The sequence below is a fragment of the Myotis lucifugus genome, unplaced genomic scaffold (assembly GCF_000147115.1).
Source record: "Myotis lucifugus unplaced genomic scaffold, Myoluc2.0 scaffold_25, whole genome shotgun sequence".
NCBI lineage: Eukaryota > Metazoa > Chordata > Mammalia > Chiroptera > Vespertilionidae > Myotis > Myotis lucifugus.
The window spans coordinates 4,041,190-4,058,858 of record NW_005871073.1 but is presented as its reverse complement, the minus strand read 5'-3'; the positions used below and the strand labels follow the sequence as shown (position 1 = coordinate 4,058,858).

At 42.7% G+C, this 17,669-nt stretch overlaps 2 protein-coding genes across 12 annotated transcripts in view; both read left to right on the top strand.

Annotated features, from left to right (window-relative positions):
• On the top strand, window positions 1-4,415 carry LOC106696699 (zinc finger and SCAN domain-containing protein 4-like). Its single transcript, XM_014453586.2, has 2 exons — window positions 1-1,883; window positions 3,448-4,415. The coding sequence occupies exon 1, from the start codon at window positions 734-736 to the stop codon at window positions 1,865-1,867; it is 1,134 nt and encodes a 377-aa protein (XP_014309072.1). The 5' UTR covers window positions 1-733; the 3' UTR covers window positions 1,868-1,883; window positions 3,448-4,415.
• Window positions 4,416-11,767: 7,352 nt separating this feature from the next.
• ZZZ3 (zinc finger ZZ-type containing 3) overlaps window positions 11,768-17,669 on the top strand; it is a 122,487-nt gene continuing 116,585 nt past the window's right edge. For 3 of the 11 annotated variants that reach the window (XM_014453539.2, XM_023751746.1, XM_023751745.1), the window contains exon 1: window positions 11,771-12,060. The gene's annotated coding sequence lies outside the window, so the exon portion shown is untranslated. Of the gene's footprint in view, window positions 12,061-12,367; window positions 12,697-17,669 lie in introns of those variants that run through there. The other 8 variants (XM_023751749.1, XM_023751747.1, XM_023751754.1 and 5 more) reach the window with 5 other exon arrangements.

Below are 17,669 nucleotides of genomic sequence, written 5' to 3'. Positions count from 1 at the left end.
CCTGATGGGGAATCGAGGTGACTTCTTGATGCATGGGAGAACCCTCAACCAACTGAGCCACACTAGGCTGGGCTAGATTCTACTTTTAATGAGAAGAGTGCAAGTCACATGGCAGAAATTGTGGCTACAAAAATGTGAACAATTAAGGCCATTAATGCAATCAATCTACTACAGTTAAATTGCTTACATTTGGACACAGAACCTGGCTGGAGATCCTGGCTAGAACCTGGCTAGAGAACCTGACTAGGCTGCTGATCAACTGAACGCTGTGTTTGTGTCATTCCTTCTTCACCGACTCCGTCCACACCTTTGGGAACCCCTGGACCTGCTGGGGCTGGACCCCAACAGGGAAGCACATCAGCGCCACCAGCGCTGACAGCCAAGCCACACAGCAGCTCAGCGTTGGACCAGGATCACCCAGCGTGAAAGTCTGTGTCCGTGAGGAGGCTTTAATCTCATTGCCGACACCGGACCTATAAAAGGAGGAGCCTTGGGAAGCACATCAGAGCACATCGCTGACAGCCAAGCCCCACAGCAGCTCAGCGTTGGATCAGGATCACCCAGCGTGAACGTCTGTGTCGGTGAGGAGGCTTTAATCTCATTGCCGACACCGGACCTATAAAAGGAGGAGCCTTGGGAAGCACATCAGAGCACATCGCTGACAGCCAAGCCCCACAGCAGCTCAGCATTGGGCCAGGATCATCTAGCGTGAACGTCCGTGTCCGTGAGGAGAATGGCATCTCAAGACGAACCAGCCAGGAACGGTCCCCGGGCAGAAAACTTCAAGTTTAGATCTCGCGGAGGACCCATAAACCAGGAAGGAGAGGAGGCGGAGAAAGTCGGCTTCCCCAGCCCTGGACTCATCTCATTGAACAAGGGCAGCCGCGGGCTTGGGAAGGCGGAGCTGCAGGGCATCTTGCGGTCTTTCCGCTCGTGGCTGCAGCCAGACACGCACAGTAAGCAGCAGATGATTGTCCAACTGTCAGTGGAGCAGTTCCTGCTCAACAGGCCCAGCAGCGAGAGGGCCGCATGGCGGGAGAAGTGGGAGTCGAGTGGCAGAGACCTGGAGGCGTTCATGGAGCACCTGGGGGATGAGGACCTGAGGCCCCCCAGCTTGGTCCATGTCAGCATGGGGGAGCAGGAAGCCCTGTTCTCGGAGAACATGCCCACGGGACAGATCCTGGCCCATCTCCAGGAGCAGCGCTCAGCAGCAGCCGCCACGGCGCTCACCCCGGGGACACCCTTTCCGACTCCCCCAGAGACACCCCCACCAGCAGCACCAGGAGATGCAGATGCAGATGGCGACAACCTTTCCAGTCCAGACCGCCAACCCCCCTTTAGGCTCATCCTGGAGGAAGAGAGTCCTCAGAGGCCCGCAGAGGGCAAGGTGTCCGGGGAGAGTCCACGCAGCTTCGGTTCAGCAAGTCCGGGCGCCCCCACTGCCCAGGAAGAGCCTCCCCGAGAGGAGGCCCCCCGGGAGGCGGGGGGCGCCCGGAAGCTGTACCGGTGCGACCGGTGTCCAAAGGTCTTCGAGTACCTCTGTCGGTTCCAGCTGCACCAGAGGAGGCACAACAACGAGCGGCCCTTCGTTTGCGCCACGTGCGGCAAAGGCTTCTTCCAGGCCTCGGACCTGCGCGTGCACGCGCTGATCCACGCGGAGGAGAAGCCCTTCCGCTGCAGCCGGTGCGACCGCGCCTTCAGCCACCAGACCAACCTGCGGGCGCACGAGCGCATCCACACGGGCGCCAAGCCCTACGCGTGCGCTCAGTGCGGGAGGACCTACCGCCAGTCCTCCACCTACCACCGCCACCTGCGGATGCACCAGAGGAAGGCCTCCCAATCTGGAGCCAGCTCCTCTCTGAAGTGACTCTCTGTTTGGAACGGTAAAAAAAACGTTTTCTCTTTTTGGTGTTGGTTAAAAGGGAACATAAGACATTTAAATAAAAATTTCCAAAAAAAAAAAAAAAAAAAAAGCTTCCGAGGGAGGGGAACGGGCCGCTGAGACCGGTTCCCGGGCTGGCCTAGTAGACAGCCTGAATCTAGACCCGAATGGCGTCTTCTCCCCACTGACCATGCTGAGACTGTGGCCAGTTCATAACCCCCGGGACTCGGTTCTGTCACCTGCAAGTCTGGGGACCCGGGAGACTAAGGCGGAGTCTCGACCGGAAAGCCCTTTTGATCTTAGCGAGGGAGGCTCTGAACAGCTCAGGACCGGTGTGCCAGTTTCATTAATAAGAGTTTTTAAAGTGAGGTTAAAAGGGCTTAGAGAAAAATCCTAACTGGAGTAACCTATTGAGCTACCATCAGGCACAATGAGGGGACTGCTTTGGCATTTGAGGTAGATGCAAAGATGATAGACTCATAGACTTACATTTAATTCTTTTATTCATTTTTAGTTTATTCTTATGTATAGGTGTTAGTTGGTAGTGTAGTTTTTTTTTTTTTTGCTTGCACGTGTCCAATTTTCCCAACAGCATTTATTGAAGAGACTGTCTTTACTCCATTGTATGCTCTTGCCTCCTGTCAAATATTAATTGATCATAAGAGCATAGGTTGATTTCTGGGCTCTCTGTTCTGTTCCTCTGATCGATATGTTCTTATGCCAGTCCCAGGCTGTTTTGATTACGTGTAGTATAGTTGGATATCAGGTTTTGTGATCCCTCCAGCTTTGTCCTTTCTCAAGATTGCTGCAGCTACTCAGGGTCTTTTAGGTTCCATATAAGTTTTTGAAGTATTTGTTCTAGATCTGTGAAATATGCCATTGGTATTTTAGTAGGAACTGTATTTAATTTATATATTGCTCTGAGTAGTACGGACATTTTATTTTTATTTTTTTTAAAATATATTTTATTGATTTTTTACAGAGAGGAAGGGAGAGAGATAGAGAGTTAAAAACATCGATGAGAGAGAAACATCGATCAGCTGCCTCCTGCACATCTCCCACTGGGGGTGTGCCCGCAACCAAGGTACATGCCCTTGACCGGAATCAAACCTGGGACCCTTCAGTCCGCAGGCCGATGCTCCATCCACTGAGCCAAACCGGTTTTGGCAGTATGGACATTTTAATAATGTTAATTCCTCAGTCCATGAACGCAGCATATGCTTTCCACTTTTTTTGTATCTTCCTCAATTTCTTTCTTCAACATTCTATAATTTTCCAAGTACAGGTTTTATACCTCTTTAGTTAAATTTATTCCTAAGTACCTTATTTTCTCATTGTAATAGCAAATGGAATTCTTTTCTTAATTTCTCATTCTGACAGTTCATTATTGGTGCATAAAAATTCTACCAATTTCTGATTATTAAATTTTATATCCCGCTACCTTGCAGAATTCATTTATTAGATCTAGGAGTTTTTGGAGGAATCTTTAGGATTTTCTATGTATAATATTATGTGATCTGTGAATAATGAGTTTTACTTTCTCCTTTCCAATTTGGATGCCATAGGCAGAAAGTGTGACTAGCAGGCGCCTATCTGATGCTTCATCTCCCTCTGGACTGTCATCTTCCCGGTACTGCCCTGGAGGCACCAGGAAATCTGAAAGGAAAACATACTTTGCCTGGATCAAGTGAGCCAACCAGCATGTCTTACAGAGCCACTCCTCCCAGAACCCTGTGGAAGCCAGCTGGATTGAATGAGAGGAGCCAGTGTCAGTGCACCTAGAACCATTGAATTATGCTCCACCTTTTCCAACTATAATTTATAAAGCTTAATTACATTTACTTTTAAAGTAATTAAAGAGCTTACCTAACAACAACAAAAAAATTGCTTACATTTGAATACTGGCTCTGCCCCTCACTATCTGTGTGACCTTGGCAAGTTCTCTGACCTCAGTTTCTTCATCTGCATAATGAGCCCCTCCTTGAATTGTTCTGAAACCAAATACTTTAAAGATACAAAGTACATAGTAAATGTACAGTATCACTATTCCCCAATTTTTGGTGCAGATAATGTGCCCGGCCAGATGCATAGTCCTACAGTGCTTTACATATCACCAATGGATACCAGGATATCAGTCCATCCCCCTATATGGCTTAAAGTGCTAAGTAGATCATGACTTCAATAATTCATGTCTGAAAAATTATGTTTGGCAAAATTATGGAGGCATAGTTACTTATGAGAGCAACTATACAGGTATAGGTTTATCAGATGAGCCCTTTTGGGTTTAAGTTCCTTCAGTTCTCTGTCTCTCACCAAGGTGAACTTCTGCTACAGGACCTATGGACATTGAAGTGAGATTGTTCATGAGTATGGGAGCAGGTGCAGTTATCTAACTGTAAAGTCATGATGCTACTGAGGACTATATTTTGTAGCGTACCAAAGCACCTCCCAACTTACTGATAGCCCTGGTCAATGTGTCTCTGTGCCTATCAATGTTTACCTCCCTCTCCCTTCCTCTCTCTCCAAAATCAGTAAAATTTTTTAAAAACTTATTGGTTTAAAACAATTTATTTTCATAATTTTATGGGTTGTCTGGATGGTTCTTCTGCTTCATGTTGTGTTGTCTAGAGTCACTCATGAGGTTGCACTGAACTGGCCCTTAGGCTGTGCTGGAATGTCCAGGAAGTTTTTTTTAACATAACTGGCTTGGTGCTGACTATTGGCTGAGGCACTACATATATCACCATTCATGACTCTCTCTCTACAAGGTCTCATCCTTCAGGGCCTCTCCCAGTTCGTTCTCTCTCTAGGATAGCCTGACCTTCCTTACTGTATGCAGCTGGGTTCCAAAAGGTTGAAAGAAAATGCTGCAGGCTTTTAAAGTGTTAGGACTGAAACTTGTACAGTGTCATTTCTGCCTTCTTTTATTGGGAGGGAACTACACGAGGGCTGGAATACGAGAAGGAATAGTTCACTGGGAGACACCTATATAACCAACTACCACATTTAAGTAGCCTGGGAAAGCACACGGAAGGAAGCAGGAGAGTGCCACACAGTATCTGGTTGCCCTACTTTTAATGACACAAAGATTGATTAATGGGTTCAGATGGTGAGGGCCTAATTCTTCCATTATAAAGTTACTGATTTTTTCAACTAATAGTTTTATCTACTGATGATTATTGCCTAAATCAATTATTTCATTACAGGTTGCAAAATGGTGATTTTCTAATTCTAGCATTCATTTTGAGGGACTTTTTCAAAATGTTCTTTACCCTGTAAAGCAGGGGTGGGGAATGTCTAGCCCATGGGCTGTATATGGCTGCGAAATAATTTTGTCTGGCCCTGCCAAGGCATTAGAGGTGAGTTAATTAAATGTTTGACCAAATATAGCAGGCTAATTTTTAAGTTGATAATTTTGTATGGCCTATAAATGATGTTCTAAATATCCAAATGGCCCTTGGCAGAAAAAAGGTTCCCCACTCCTGCTGTGAATGAATTGTGGAAAAAGAGGAAAATGGTTTTGGACTTGTGATGTGGTAAATGTTGAAACCAGTACTAACTTGATGCCCCTGAGGGTTGAGATCAGTGAGAGACTGTATCAACTAAATGAATGGAGTATCATGAAAGAATGGAGGATCATCTGAAGAACGTATAATTTATTCATCATTTTAAATGTAAATCTTTTCTTGTACTAAATTAGGCTTATAAGAGAGTTTCTTACCTGGGCTATGCTTTTCACCTCTTCCAAGCCTAGAGAACTTCCTTGAGTCTAGAATGCAAGATATAATAAAGTCCCATAAAATTGTCAGACCTACTATAAGGATGCTGTTGAGAACACTGTTCATTATATTCATGATCTCATTTTGAGAAACCATTGGGAAAATGTATGTGGTTTTAGCACTAGGAATAGTAATGCCTCCTCTGAGCAACTGGTTTGTTATCCCAAGTATACTCAGCCTGTCATAACTGATCTTGTTTTTCCTTGTTACATCTGCCAGAAAGCTTGAAGCAAGTGTTCAGGACCTTAGAACATGTATTATTGTGCATTATTTTTCTTGCTTCTATTTTCCTTTTGCCTGAATTTTCCCATTTTAATTATTTTAAATTTCATTTACCCTATTATACTATTTTTTCCCTAAGCCACATATGTGTTTTAGAAATAAACAAGGTATAATTTTTAAAATATGCCAAGTATATTGACCTTTTCAGTAGTGAACAACAATGTCTTCCCCACCAGACAGTAAGCTCCAAAAGGATTTGTCTTGTTCACCCCAATGCTTAACATGGTGTGTGGCACAAAATAGGTATCTGGTAAGTTTGTCCAATAAATTAATGTTGATGACTTCCTCTTTCAAATTTTCTCATCCCTGGTTTTTGTTAGTACAATTCTACCCCAGTTTTTCTTTTACTATTGTAGCCTCTTGTTTCTCTATAGTTGTCACTTTTTTCCTTGCCTCCAAATTTCAGTGTCTCAGGGTTTTGTTCATTTTCAGCTCTTTTCACTCTGTGCATCCCTGGATAACCTAATCTAAACCCAGGTTCCAATTATTACTTGTATGTTAAAAACTCACAAACCTGTACCTCCAGCTTAGCCCTAGAGCCTGCATCCCAGACATAGATATTCAAATGAGTCCTGGGCTTCATTTGGATGTATGAATTAACTTCTTACAGCATAGCCTACCAGTGGTCGGCAAATTCATTAGTCAACAGAGCCAAATATCAACACTACTTCTTCAAAATAGGCTCGCCCAGGCTGAAAACCGACTTCTGTGCATGGGCCACGAAGTTTCAATTGCACTGTACGTGTGCCCGAATGTGGTATTTTGTGGAAGAGCCACACTCAAGGGGCCAAAAAGCCGCATGTGGCTCGCGAGTTGCAGTTTGCCGACCATGGGCCTAACCAAACTCACTTTTCCCCCCTCAATCTGCTCTGACTTTAGTATTTCCTGTGGTCACCAACGATACCTCCATCTCCTGGGACTCCTAGATTCCAGGAATCCTAGACTCTTTTAATTTATCCACAAATTCAATCAGCTACCTTAATTGATTTAGAGATTCAAGCCCCAAAATATTTGGACACATATTTAGACACAAGGACATTCAGCAAACCAATCATTCATAATAGCATGAAAGGGGACTAGCCCAAATAGAAAAATGGATCAGTAAAGATACATAAGTATCTCTTGGAGTTTTTAAAAACTAATGACATGGAAAATATCTTATGAGAGAAATAGTATACATTGTTTCATCAGATTTTATATATTGATAGAAAAAGTGGGGGCTTCTTTCTGGTAGTTGTATTGTTAGTGTTAGTAACTTATTAGTAAATTAGTAATAAGTTTCATCCTCATAGGGGCTTTGCATCAACTCCTCTGCCTACGGAATGTTTTTAAGTTTTATTGATTGATTGATTGATTTTAGAGATAGGAAGGGAGAGGGGAGAAAGAGAGAAACATCAATTTGTTGTTCCACTTTTTTATGCATTCTTAATTGCTTCTTGCATGTGCCCTGACCAGGAATCAAACCCACAAACTTGGCGTATCACAATGCAACTGAGCTACCTGGCCAGGGCTGTCTGTGGAATGTTTTTCCCACCCTTTGCCTAAATATTATCTCCTCAGGAAGGCCTCCCTTTTCCTTCTATCTAGAAACCTTAGACATGTACTTCTGAATATAATGGACATATTCTCATAGTAACTTGTACTTTTCATTCATGGTACTTATCAGTTTGAATCTATGTATCTGTTATTTCTTGAATGTCAGTCAGCCTCCCTCCCTACACTACAGGCTCTGTAAGATTATAGGGCCTATGCTTGCTTTGTTCACTACTATATCTCCAGCCCCTACTATAGTTTCTGGCATTATTTATTGAAAAAATAAATGAATGAACCACATCAGTGGTTTTCTAAACATGTTTTGAGGCAATGCCTTATGTGCCATGGTAAGGAACTGATGGAAATATCAGCAGTTTCCCAATTCCACGTCATTTTTTATTTGGGTTACGTACTGGATTCTGGTATAAGATTGCATCTGTAAACAGAATACCAGTGCTTCAGAAAATATCATACAAACCCCGGAATTTGATGATTTTAAGTCTTGTCTATCTTCAATATTCTGTGAACCTAGATGAAAATAAGAAAGGCCACATAAGGATATATTATACTTTGAGACTGGCCTTTGCTAGATTGGCAGTGGTTCATTTTGCCAAGAACAAGGAAGCTCCTCTTTCCCTCTCTTAGATAACTGAAGATCTCGGGGTCTCTTATCCCCTTCTATTCATTAGGGACCTACGCCCAGGCCTATAGTTTTATCTCCTTGACTACCTTCTTTACCATCAATGAACTGGTCTTTTCCCCTTACCCCTTTAGGGCTTGCTGCAAAGACCCTAGGCCCAGTCACTTGGGGTACTTGTAGTCCTCTCATCTTCCCACACACTCTCATTCCCTCAGCTGAGAATGGTCTTTTTTCTCTGCTTTTCAAAGTTATGCTGCAACTCAAATGTCAACCCTTATAAAAAGCCTTTCCCAAGCCTTCCTGTTCCCATCATACTTATTTATACTTCTCTATATAGAACTTTCTGCAGTTCAGACTTAGGCAAATATCTTAACCTCTCTAAGGCTATTTTCTCATCAGAAAAATGTGAATAATGTCACAGATTAGGTTCCCCAGGAAGCAGACTTGATTAGTGTGCAATTTATTAGGAAAGGCTCTTGGGGTCATCACTGGTGAGGAAGGGAAGAATCGGGCAGAGGGAGAAGTTGAGCTGGGATGCAGTCTTAATGGTATACTTCAGCTGTTACAGGTTGTTCTGGAGATGGGATGATCCATAAGAATTGTCTCAAGTTGGGATGAGAAGGCTGGGCCTTCCAACAATCCTGAGATAGATACTATTTGTAGCCCTGAGTTGATTAGTCATTGGATGAGGCCCCGTTGGGAGAGGGTGACTATGCAATACCAGAAGGGGGCTGACAGCTGATGGCTGTGGGCAACACTCTTGGCTGCTGGGGGGTAACAAGCCCTTCATTCCTGAAGGGGATCTAAGAAGTACATTTCAGTGCCCACCACTAATGGTATCTATCTCAGGACTGTTGCAAGTCTAAATATGATCTATGCTAATAAAAGGGTAATATGCTAATTAGACTGGATAGACCAGGTATCTTTTGGTCATCCAGTCCTCCTCCTGGACAAAGCCACTGTGGCAGGGGCCTAGGCAGAGGTGGTTAGGGGTGATCAGGCCAGCAGGGGAGCAGTTAGGGGCGATCAGGCCGGTAGGAGAGGGCGGTTAGGGGTGATAAGGCCGGCAGGGGAGGGTGGTTAGGGGTGATCAGGCCAGCAGGCAGAGTGGTTACGGGCAATCAGGCAGGCAGGCAGGTGAGTGGTTAGGAGCCAGTGGTCCCGGATTGCGAGAGGGTGTCAGACTGTGGGATTGGGCCTAAACTGGCAGTCGGACATCCCCTGAGGGGTCCCAGATTGGAGAGGATGCAGGCCAGACTGAGAGACTCGCCCACCATGCATGATTTTTGTGCACCAGGCCTCTAGTAAGGTATAAAAAGTACATAGCATATTGCCAGACATGGGACTCAAGGTGTTATGATTCTTATAAATAGGACTTGGCTCTATCATCATATAGAGCAGCGGTTCTCAACCTGTGGGTTGCGACCCTTTGGGGGTCGAACGACCCTTTCACAGGGGCCGCCTAAGACATCGGAAAACACATATATAATTACATATTGTTTTTGTGATTAATCACTATGCTTTAATTATGTTCAATTTGTAACAATGAAAATACATCCTGCATATCAGATATTTACATTACGATTCATAACAGTAGCAAAATTAGTTATGAAGTAGCAATAAAAATAATTTTATGGTTGGGGGTCACCACAACATGAAGAACTGTATTAAAGGGTCGCGGCATTAGGAAGGTTGAGAACCACTGATATAGAGCAAGGTGGAAAAGCCTTGTTTTGTTTATATTTGTGTCCACTAGGGCCTGGAACCAATTAGGTTTAATAAAGCCTCATTAATGTGTTAATATAAAAATATAACTGTCACACTTTGTCATAAAAGAGATGTTTGGGTTGAACTCTCAAAACAAATACAAAAACCCATTTCCACCATTTAATAACTTTTTTTAGCAAAATAAAAAGAGGTATATATATCTACTTGCCTGGAAAAAAAGTTCCAAAATCAAAAGCAATGCAGCATTTCTTGACAATATCAGAAGAGCTTCAGTTAAAATGGCTTCCACCACTGGATTCTATATTTTTGCAATATAATCTTCAAACCACAGACAGGGAAGGAGATTTAGCTCAGCTTTTTCACAGCTCATAAATGGTAAGGTTGTCAATGGAACTATCAACCCAAAGTACTTACCTCCAACAGAGTGTGTTGGGCTTTATTTTCTTGCATGCTCAACATAGCTTTGTTTTGTTAAAGTAAGTTAACGTAAAAAACCATTGAAACCTGAAAAGAATTTTTGTGCGTTTATTTGAGCCAAACTGTGGACATATGCCGGGAAGCAGAACCTCAATGAATTGAGATAGTGCTCTGAAGAATGGCGGGTTACATTTGTATTTATACATTGCAATCAAAGGACGTAGGTGGGTTACATGAAATCCATTGGTGATAGATTAAGGAGGTGGGATAAAGCAAAACAGGGAAACCCCTGGGACTGGATAAAAAGTAAAATGATGGACACATACTTAGGTGGGTGCAGGATCAATTAACATGATAATGAAGGAATTTGTGGTATCTGTCCTGTCGCCCAGCATATTTGGTTGTGCCCCAGGGGCTCCAGAAAAGGAAATTACAAGTTACCTAGACCCGTGGTCAGCAAACTGCAGCTCGCGAGCCACATGCGGCTCTTTGGCCCCTTGAGTGTGGCTCTTCCTAAGCCTTAGGAGTACCCTAATTAAGTTAATAACAATGTACCTACCTATATAGTTTAAGTTTAAAAAATTTGGCTCTCAAAAGAAATTTCAATCGTTGTACTGTTGATATTTGGCTCTGTTGACTAATGAGTTTGCCGACCACATAGATGCAAAAAAGACAAATAGGCTCAGTTAAGGTAAAGGTTGACCTTGTCAGTGAACATACTGGCCTAGGACATAACTGCCTTTAAAGTTTAATTTCAGACCATCCTTTGTGGTGACTTTAGGTCTCTGAGTTTGCAAGACTGCCATGCAGGCCTCCCTGAGCTCGTCAGGTCAGCATGTGGCCCCTTTCGTCCACAGTTTTAATAGATTGATTACTGAGCATTGTTTTGTGACACACACAGGTCTGGGATAAAGCAATGAGCAAAAGTTAAAAGTCCTTGGCTGGAAGGACCTCTCACTTTTTTGGTAGCAGGTCATGGACTCATAAGGTCTCCAAGTTATAACTCAGGAAGAAATGGCACAAGTGTATTCTTGCGGTCCGGGAAGTCTCAGATGTGGACCCTTGAGAAGGGACTAGAACTGTGTATGGAACATCCAGGAGTGAAAGGAAAGCTGGAGGACGTGTTCTTGCCCGAGGGAACGGCAAGCGCAGAGCCCTGAAGTGGACTGAGCCTGCGTGTTGTAGGAACAGGCGGAGAGCCAGAGGGGAGGGTGAGGGGACCCATCTGGGGTGGGCATGAGCTAGGCAGGAGCACGTGCAATATACATCGGTATTTGCTAGCCTGAGACCACCTCTAAGGGAGCTAAGGTGTGCAACTCTCTCCAGGCCACACGGGGCCGGATGAACCGGATTTCCAACAGTGGAGCTACGGAGACGCCTTTCCTACCTGGGTAGGGCCACGGGAGACTAGCGCGAGGCATGGACAGGGTCCTGCCCTCAAACCAGCCCTCGCCCCTGGGCAGGGGCCGGGGCGGATCGCGGGGGTGGGCCTCGGCGGCCCCCCGCCCGCGGGCGCTGCATCGGCTGCAGTTACCAGCAGGCGGTGTAGTGAGCGCGCCTGCAGCCACCGCCGCCAGCCCGTCCCAGCGACGAGGAGAGAGGAGGGGACCGGAAGGAGCCGCTGGTACTGCGGGAAGTGGCAAGAGCGGGAGGCGGGGACCCACCTGGAAGCGCCGCGGCCCCGCTGTCGAGCTTCCTGCGGCGGCGGCCACCCGAGCCAGTGGTGTGGCGGGGGTGGAGAGCGGCCACGGCGGCGGCACCTCCCCGAGTGGCCCGCGGAGACCTGCTCCGCGAGGAAGGTGAGAGGCGCTCGGGGCACGTGGTGAGGGCCAGACGCGGGGGAGGGGAAATGGGAGAGGAAGAGGGAACCCGGGGTACATTCGGCTCCGGGACCCGGATTTGGAGTAGAGTGCCGGGAGGGGGTGGCCTGGAGGCGGCGGCGGCGAAGCCCCCACGTGGGGCGGGGGTGCGCGCGCACGTGTGCGCGGGCGAAAGGGAGCCGGGGAGGGCGGCGGGCGCGCGCGCGCTCCGTAGCGGCCCACGTGACGGGCACGCTGAGAATCGGCTTCCACGTGACAGGCAGGCTGAGCTGGAGGGATGCTGTGTCTGTAGTATAACTGGTCATCCAGGGATTTTAGGGTTGTTTGCTACTTATCTTTTATACTAGAGGAAGTAGGGTGAGAAATGTAAGGCGGATAAGACTTCCTGCCCTTTCTCTGTTGTACACAACATTCTTCAGTCCGTTCAGGAAACACTTTTTAACTGTCGAACTACAGATTTTCCTATACCGCCATGTTCTTGGAAACTCGCGAGATGCTAGTGGGTTTGTATCGCGAGATCTCTCGATTCTCGCGGGACCTTGTTGGCAGAGCAGTTGCCCTGGATGGCGGAGCCCTGGGTTCCCGGGGCCTGGGACCTGCTACTCTTTCTACAAGGCAAGTTGTTAGGGAGGGGCCGGGAGCGAGTGCCTCTTGGTGTTGGGAGACGTGCTGTGTCAGCTTCCTCTAGTCTGGCAGGGAATACCTTGACCCCATTGAGGCGGGACGGTCTTCTCCTCACCCCCCTGCGGGCGCTCCGCCACCTGCACTGTGCGTCCCGCACCCGCGCACCCTCTGCCCCGCGCATAGTTCCACCCCCGTCCCAACTCGCTGGAAGTCTGGAGCCGTGCTCGTGCAGACATGATGATTCCATTGGATACTGTTACTCTTACTTTCAAAACGTTCTTGTTAGTTTTGCTCCTTGTTGCCATTTTCTAAAGAATTCCAGTCCTGTTAACCATTCTGTCGCTCGTTCCTGCTGCGGTACCTTTCTCCACGGGCCGTTCTCAGGCGCTGAAAACAGAGCGCCTTTCATTTCTTCCTTCTGGGCATCACTTACTTCTGTTTATTTGGGCATTGATCATTCTTACTTTTGTGTTTACAATAACTTTTGGCAGTTTATGGAGAGACCCTTTATGTCTCTGACAATGCCTGATATCAGAATAAAATTGTTCTTTTCATCTTTTGTACGTACCTGCCTATTGACTCATCATTACCGATAAGATTTTGATTACTGTGTTACGAGGTTGCCATCTTTGATGTTCAGGGATGGTTGTTTTAGGTTACATATTTAAAGTAATAGTGGAATGTTTTAAGTCAAGTTTTTAATTAACTCCTTTTCATAAACTTGGTTATCAGAGTTTGAGTTCAATTTTTCTTCAATGAGTTAGTCATCAAATTAATTTTTCTCCCAACTCGAATGGCTTATCAAAAATGAATTACAGTAGGCTTTTTTCATATTCTTGCGCATTCTTTGGATTTATTTAGTATTCTCAGTGGGGAGTTAATTACAAAACGAACCAGATAACTAGGTAATCCATTCGTATATATTTTTTAAGCTACAAAAGTGTTATTTGCGTCTACACTTCATACAGAAAAGACTCCCTGTTACACTCTACCAAATTGCCTTCCCCAGTCCTAAATCTGTGACCACTCTTAGCGATAGTTGGGCCATTATTTCAGCTATTTTCCATGTATTAGTTTGTTTTCTTAAGGAAACGGAGGGGTGTTGTTTTAAGATACACTATTACAACATTAGCAATCAGTACAATTTTTCCTCAACTTTTATTTAGTGATATATGCCTATTGTCTTGACTCATGCATTCTTGCTTTAAAAAATACATCTTTTGTTTGTACAGATTTTTGGGTGGTGTAATTTTGTGAAAGTATCTTGAATGATAGCATTATTTTTTGTGCTAAAGATTTAGTATCCTAGGAGCTTTGTAAAAATAAAGTTTATGTAAAATAGGAATTAAGGAAAAATATTTTATGATTTGGGATCTATATTTTTATACTTAATATTTGAATTATATACTTACCCTTACATGCATATGTTTGTATTTTATAATACTTATATATTCTAAACTATAAGAAAAGTAAGTGTATAGTTTTCTAGAAGTTTTACTAGTAGAAGTTATCAGCTCAAAGTAATTGTTCTGACAATGAAATATAGTGAGCTTAACAGAAGAATGGTTGATATATCAGTAGGTAGTATAAATATACATATAATTAAAAGTTGCTAAGCAGCATTTTGCCATTGTTTTTTTGTATTTTTCCTTCCAAATTTACCAGCATTATTATTTATTAGACCTGTCACATAAAAAGAAAAGTCTTGTTCTTGGGTAGTGTGGTTTTTCAATTGTCATAATTCAGGAATATTGGTTATAGTTAATAAAAGTTATATTTGAGAGAGATGTGATGTGGGAAAAAGGAAAAGGAGATATGGGATTATATAGGTTGATACTGAAATGGAATTGGAGAAGTTGCAGAGTAAAGAGGATGGTAGAAGGTTGACAGCCATGGTCCAAGAATAGACAGGCTCATGTTGGTTGTTGCAGGGCAAGCTCGATTGACCAGAATTTGGAATCAGTATTTGAGGTAATTTTTTTCTCTTAAATAATTTTGAAGACAATTTTCAATCCTCCCCCCAAATTGCTTGATAGCTATCACCTGTCATAAAAAGTCAGCAACTGAGGTTGATATTTAATTGAAGTTATACTTAGGTGTATAGCCCTCTTGTTAAATAACACTTGTTGAATAAATTTTATTATTTTTAAAAGGAAATTGTTGCCCTTGGCCAGGTTGCTCAGTTAGTTAGAGCGGCCTGTCATACTCCCAGTGTTTTGGGTTCGATCTCTGGTCAGGCCACATGCAAGAATAACCAATGAATGCATACATAAGTGGAGCGATAAATCTGTTTCCCTCCCTACCTCCCTTCCCATCTTCCCTCCCGGGAGTTCCCTCCCTTCCTGTCTCCTTTCCCTTCCCCACATTTTCCCTCTATCCTCCTCCCCCTTCCTCTTTCTCTCTAAAAATCAATACAAAAATAAAAGTAGGAAATTGTGAAAATTACAATGGATTCAAAGGTCACAACTATAATGGCCTTTGCAAAGGCATCTACAAAGTTTTGCTTAGTAATTGGGTCTTTGGTAGTTCTCCTGTGCATCCGATCTTCACAATAATGTATGTTCCTTATGCCAACAACTTTGTTTTATAAACTGCTTTTTGTAGTGGGTGTTGGGAATTACCAGTCTTCCAGACTGGTACAGACTAAATTATCTAGTACTGGGAAGAAATATGCTGAGAAAATCCAAGGAGCAGGAGAAATGTAACTTAAATGATTTGAATGTGCTTGAGTAAAACTTAAACAAGACATTTTATTTTCCTTTTTGTCAATTATTACTGCTATAGAAGTGATCAATGACAGCTAATGAGCTTCAGTATTAGAGAAAATGGATAACTGATAATATAATACTGATTTGTCCTCACTTGGGTTTTTTCCCTAAGGTCTAACACAATGTTAATTTCTATAGACCTGTAACATTGTAAACTATACATTGTAATGCCTATGTTACCTAGTAATTATACCAAGACTATAAGTTTTATTTCTTACCTTTTGAATCAGTGTCCACGAGAGATTTCAGTGTTCAAGAGAGATTACATATTGACCAGAAACTTCAATAAAAGTACATTGTAGCCCTGGCTGGTGTGCTCAGTTGGTTGAGTGTTGTCCTGTGCACCAAAGGGTTGCGGGTTGGATTCCTGTCAGGGCACTTGCCCAGGTTGTGGGTTTATTTCCTGTTAGAGTGTTTAAGGGAGGCAATCAAATCTCTTTCTCTCTCTCTCTCTTTCTCATTGCTATTTCTCTCTTTTCTCTCTCCCTCTCCTTTGATCTCTTTAAAATCAATAAAAATAAAAACTTTTTTTGAATTTTTATAAGAGTTTATTTGAGTTAAGATCAAAATAAAAACATTTTTAAAAAAGTACCTTGCAGGTAGGTGCTTTAAAAAATCTATCTAATTTCATATGAAAATTCAGTCTGTATTAAGCTACAAAGAATATTTGCTAGAATTTTTGACTTTTATAGTAGCATTTAATCTAGATGTGTTACACATTGTGGTGCAAATTTCTGTAGTTAATACCTTGATAAGCACTGTAATTATACTTTAAAAAACAGTCTCAGTAAATACTCAAATTTCTCAAATTCCTAAGCCTCTACTTCTAAAACCATGCAATATGGACTTTGCTATTTTATTCAAACTTATTCTTCTCACCTCTTTCTGTTTTTCTTTTTAGCTGTTCTTTCTAATTTATGTAGGTAATTTTGCCTTGTCCGAGACAAGTGAGTTGAGTAACTTTCCCTGAGGTGACTTAAACTGTGTATTTTATTATTTATCACTTTTTTGGAATTCCAGTATATTTATTTGATAGTAATTTAAGGACATTTTGAGTGCTAGTGATGCCAGCTACTATAAACAGGGATCTTGAGCCTTCAAAATAACTAACCAAGTAAAATAAACCTATGGACTTTATTCAGAAACTACTAATTGCAGTAAATGACTTTAAAGTTTGCAGCCCTAATAGGGTTGGTTATCTGATTTTTTTAGCTCACAGGTTATCCACAGAATTGGCCATTGGAGTTAGGCACACTGACAAGCTGAACTGCCTGTCATCTCATTTCAAGGGAGAAGGAAGAAGAGCTATTAAAAAGAAGATGGAACTATAGAAGTTAATAGTATTTTAAGGCCATTACCTGGAGACAGTCTTAAAATCATTAATTTCTTAACGAATCTTATATTGTAGAGATGTATATAGTACGTGATGTGTCATAGTGATGACATCAATCGTAAATAAACCTTTAATCCATGTACTGTGTTTAAGGAAATAAGAAATTAGTGTCTTTTAAAAAGATTGTTATAAGAGTAACCTTTTTTAGAGCTTTGTTAATGCATTTCAGTTTCCTAGGAAATTCATTTACAGAACTCATCTGATGATACCAAATAAAAATGGTGCTGTTGTGTATGGAATTTTCTTTGTTTAATTTTATTGCCTTTGTCTACTTATTTCCTTAGTTAATATTTCAAGGGATTATCTTTCAAATAAGGTTCTATTGTATTTAATATTTGATACTAATAGTAATTAACCAATTGTCTAAAGAACATTTGTTCTATAAAACATTTGTTGAAGGAATTTTCAAAAAAGATGATTAGAATTAGTAAATGTCCTTTCTGCATTATTCAGTTACATAGTTTTGAGCCCAGATATTGAGTCTTTATCCTCAGCACACTGAGTGTCCCAAGATGAGAAATGTTTCATATTGTTACTTTGCTTACCTCAGTGGTTCTCAACCTTCCTAATGCTGTGACCCTTTAATACAGTTCCTCATGTTGTGGTGACCCCCAACCATAAAATTATTTTCGTTGTTACTTCATAACTGTAATTTTGCTACTGTTATGAATCGTAATGTAAATATCTGATATGCAGGATGTATTTTCATTGTTACAAATTGAACATAATTAAAGCATAGTGATTAATCACAAAAACAATATGTAATTATATATGTGTTTTCCGATGGTCTTAGGCGGCCCTGT

What these genes read in the sequence shown, in the direction of transcription:
- LOC106696699 (XM_014453586.2), top strand. Translation starts at nt 734, where the DNA reads ATGGCATCTCAAGACGAACCAGCCAGGAACGGTCCCCGGGCAGAAAAC.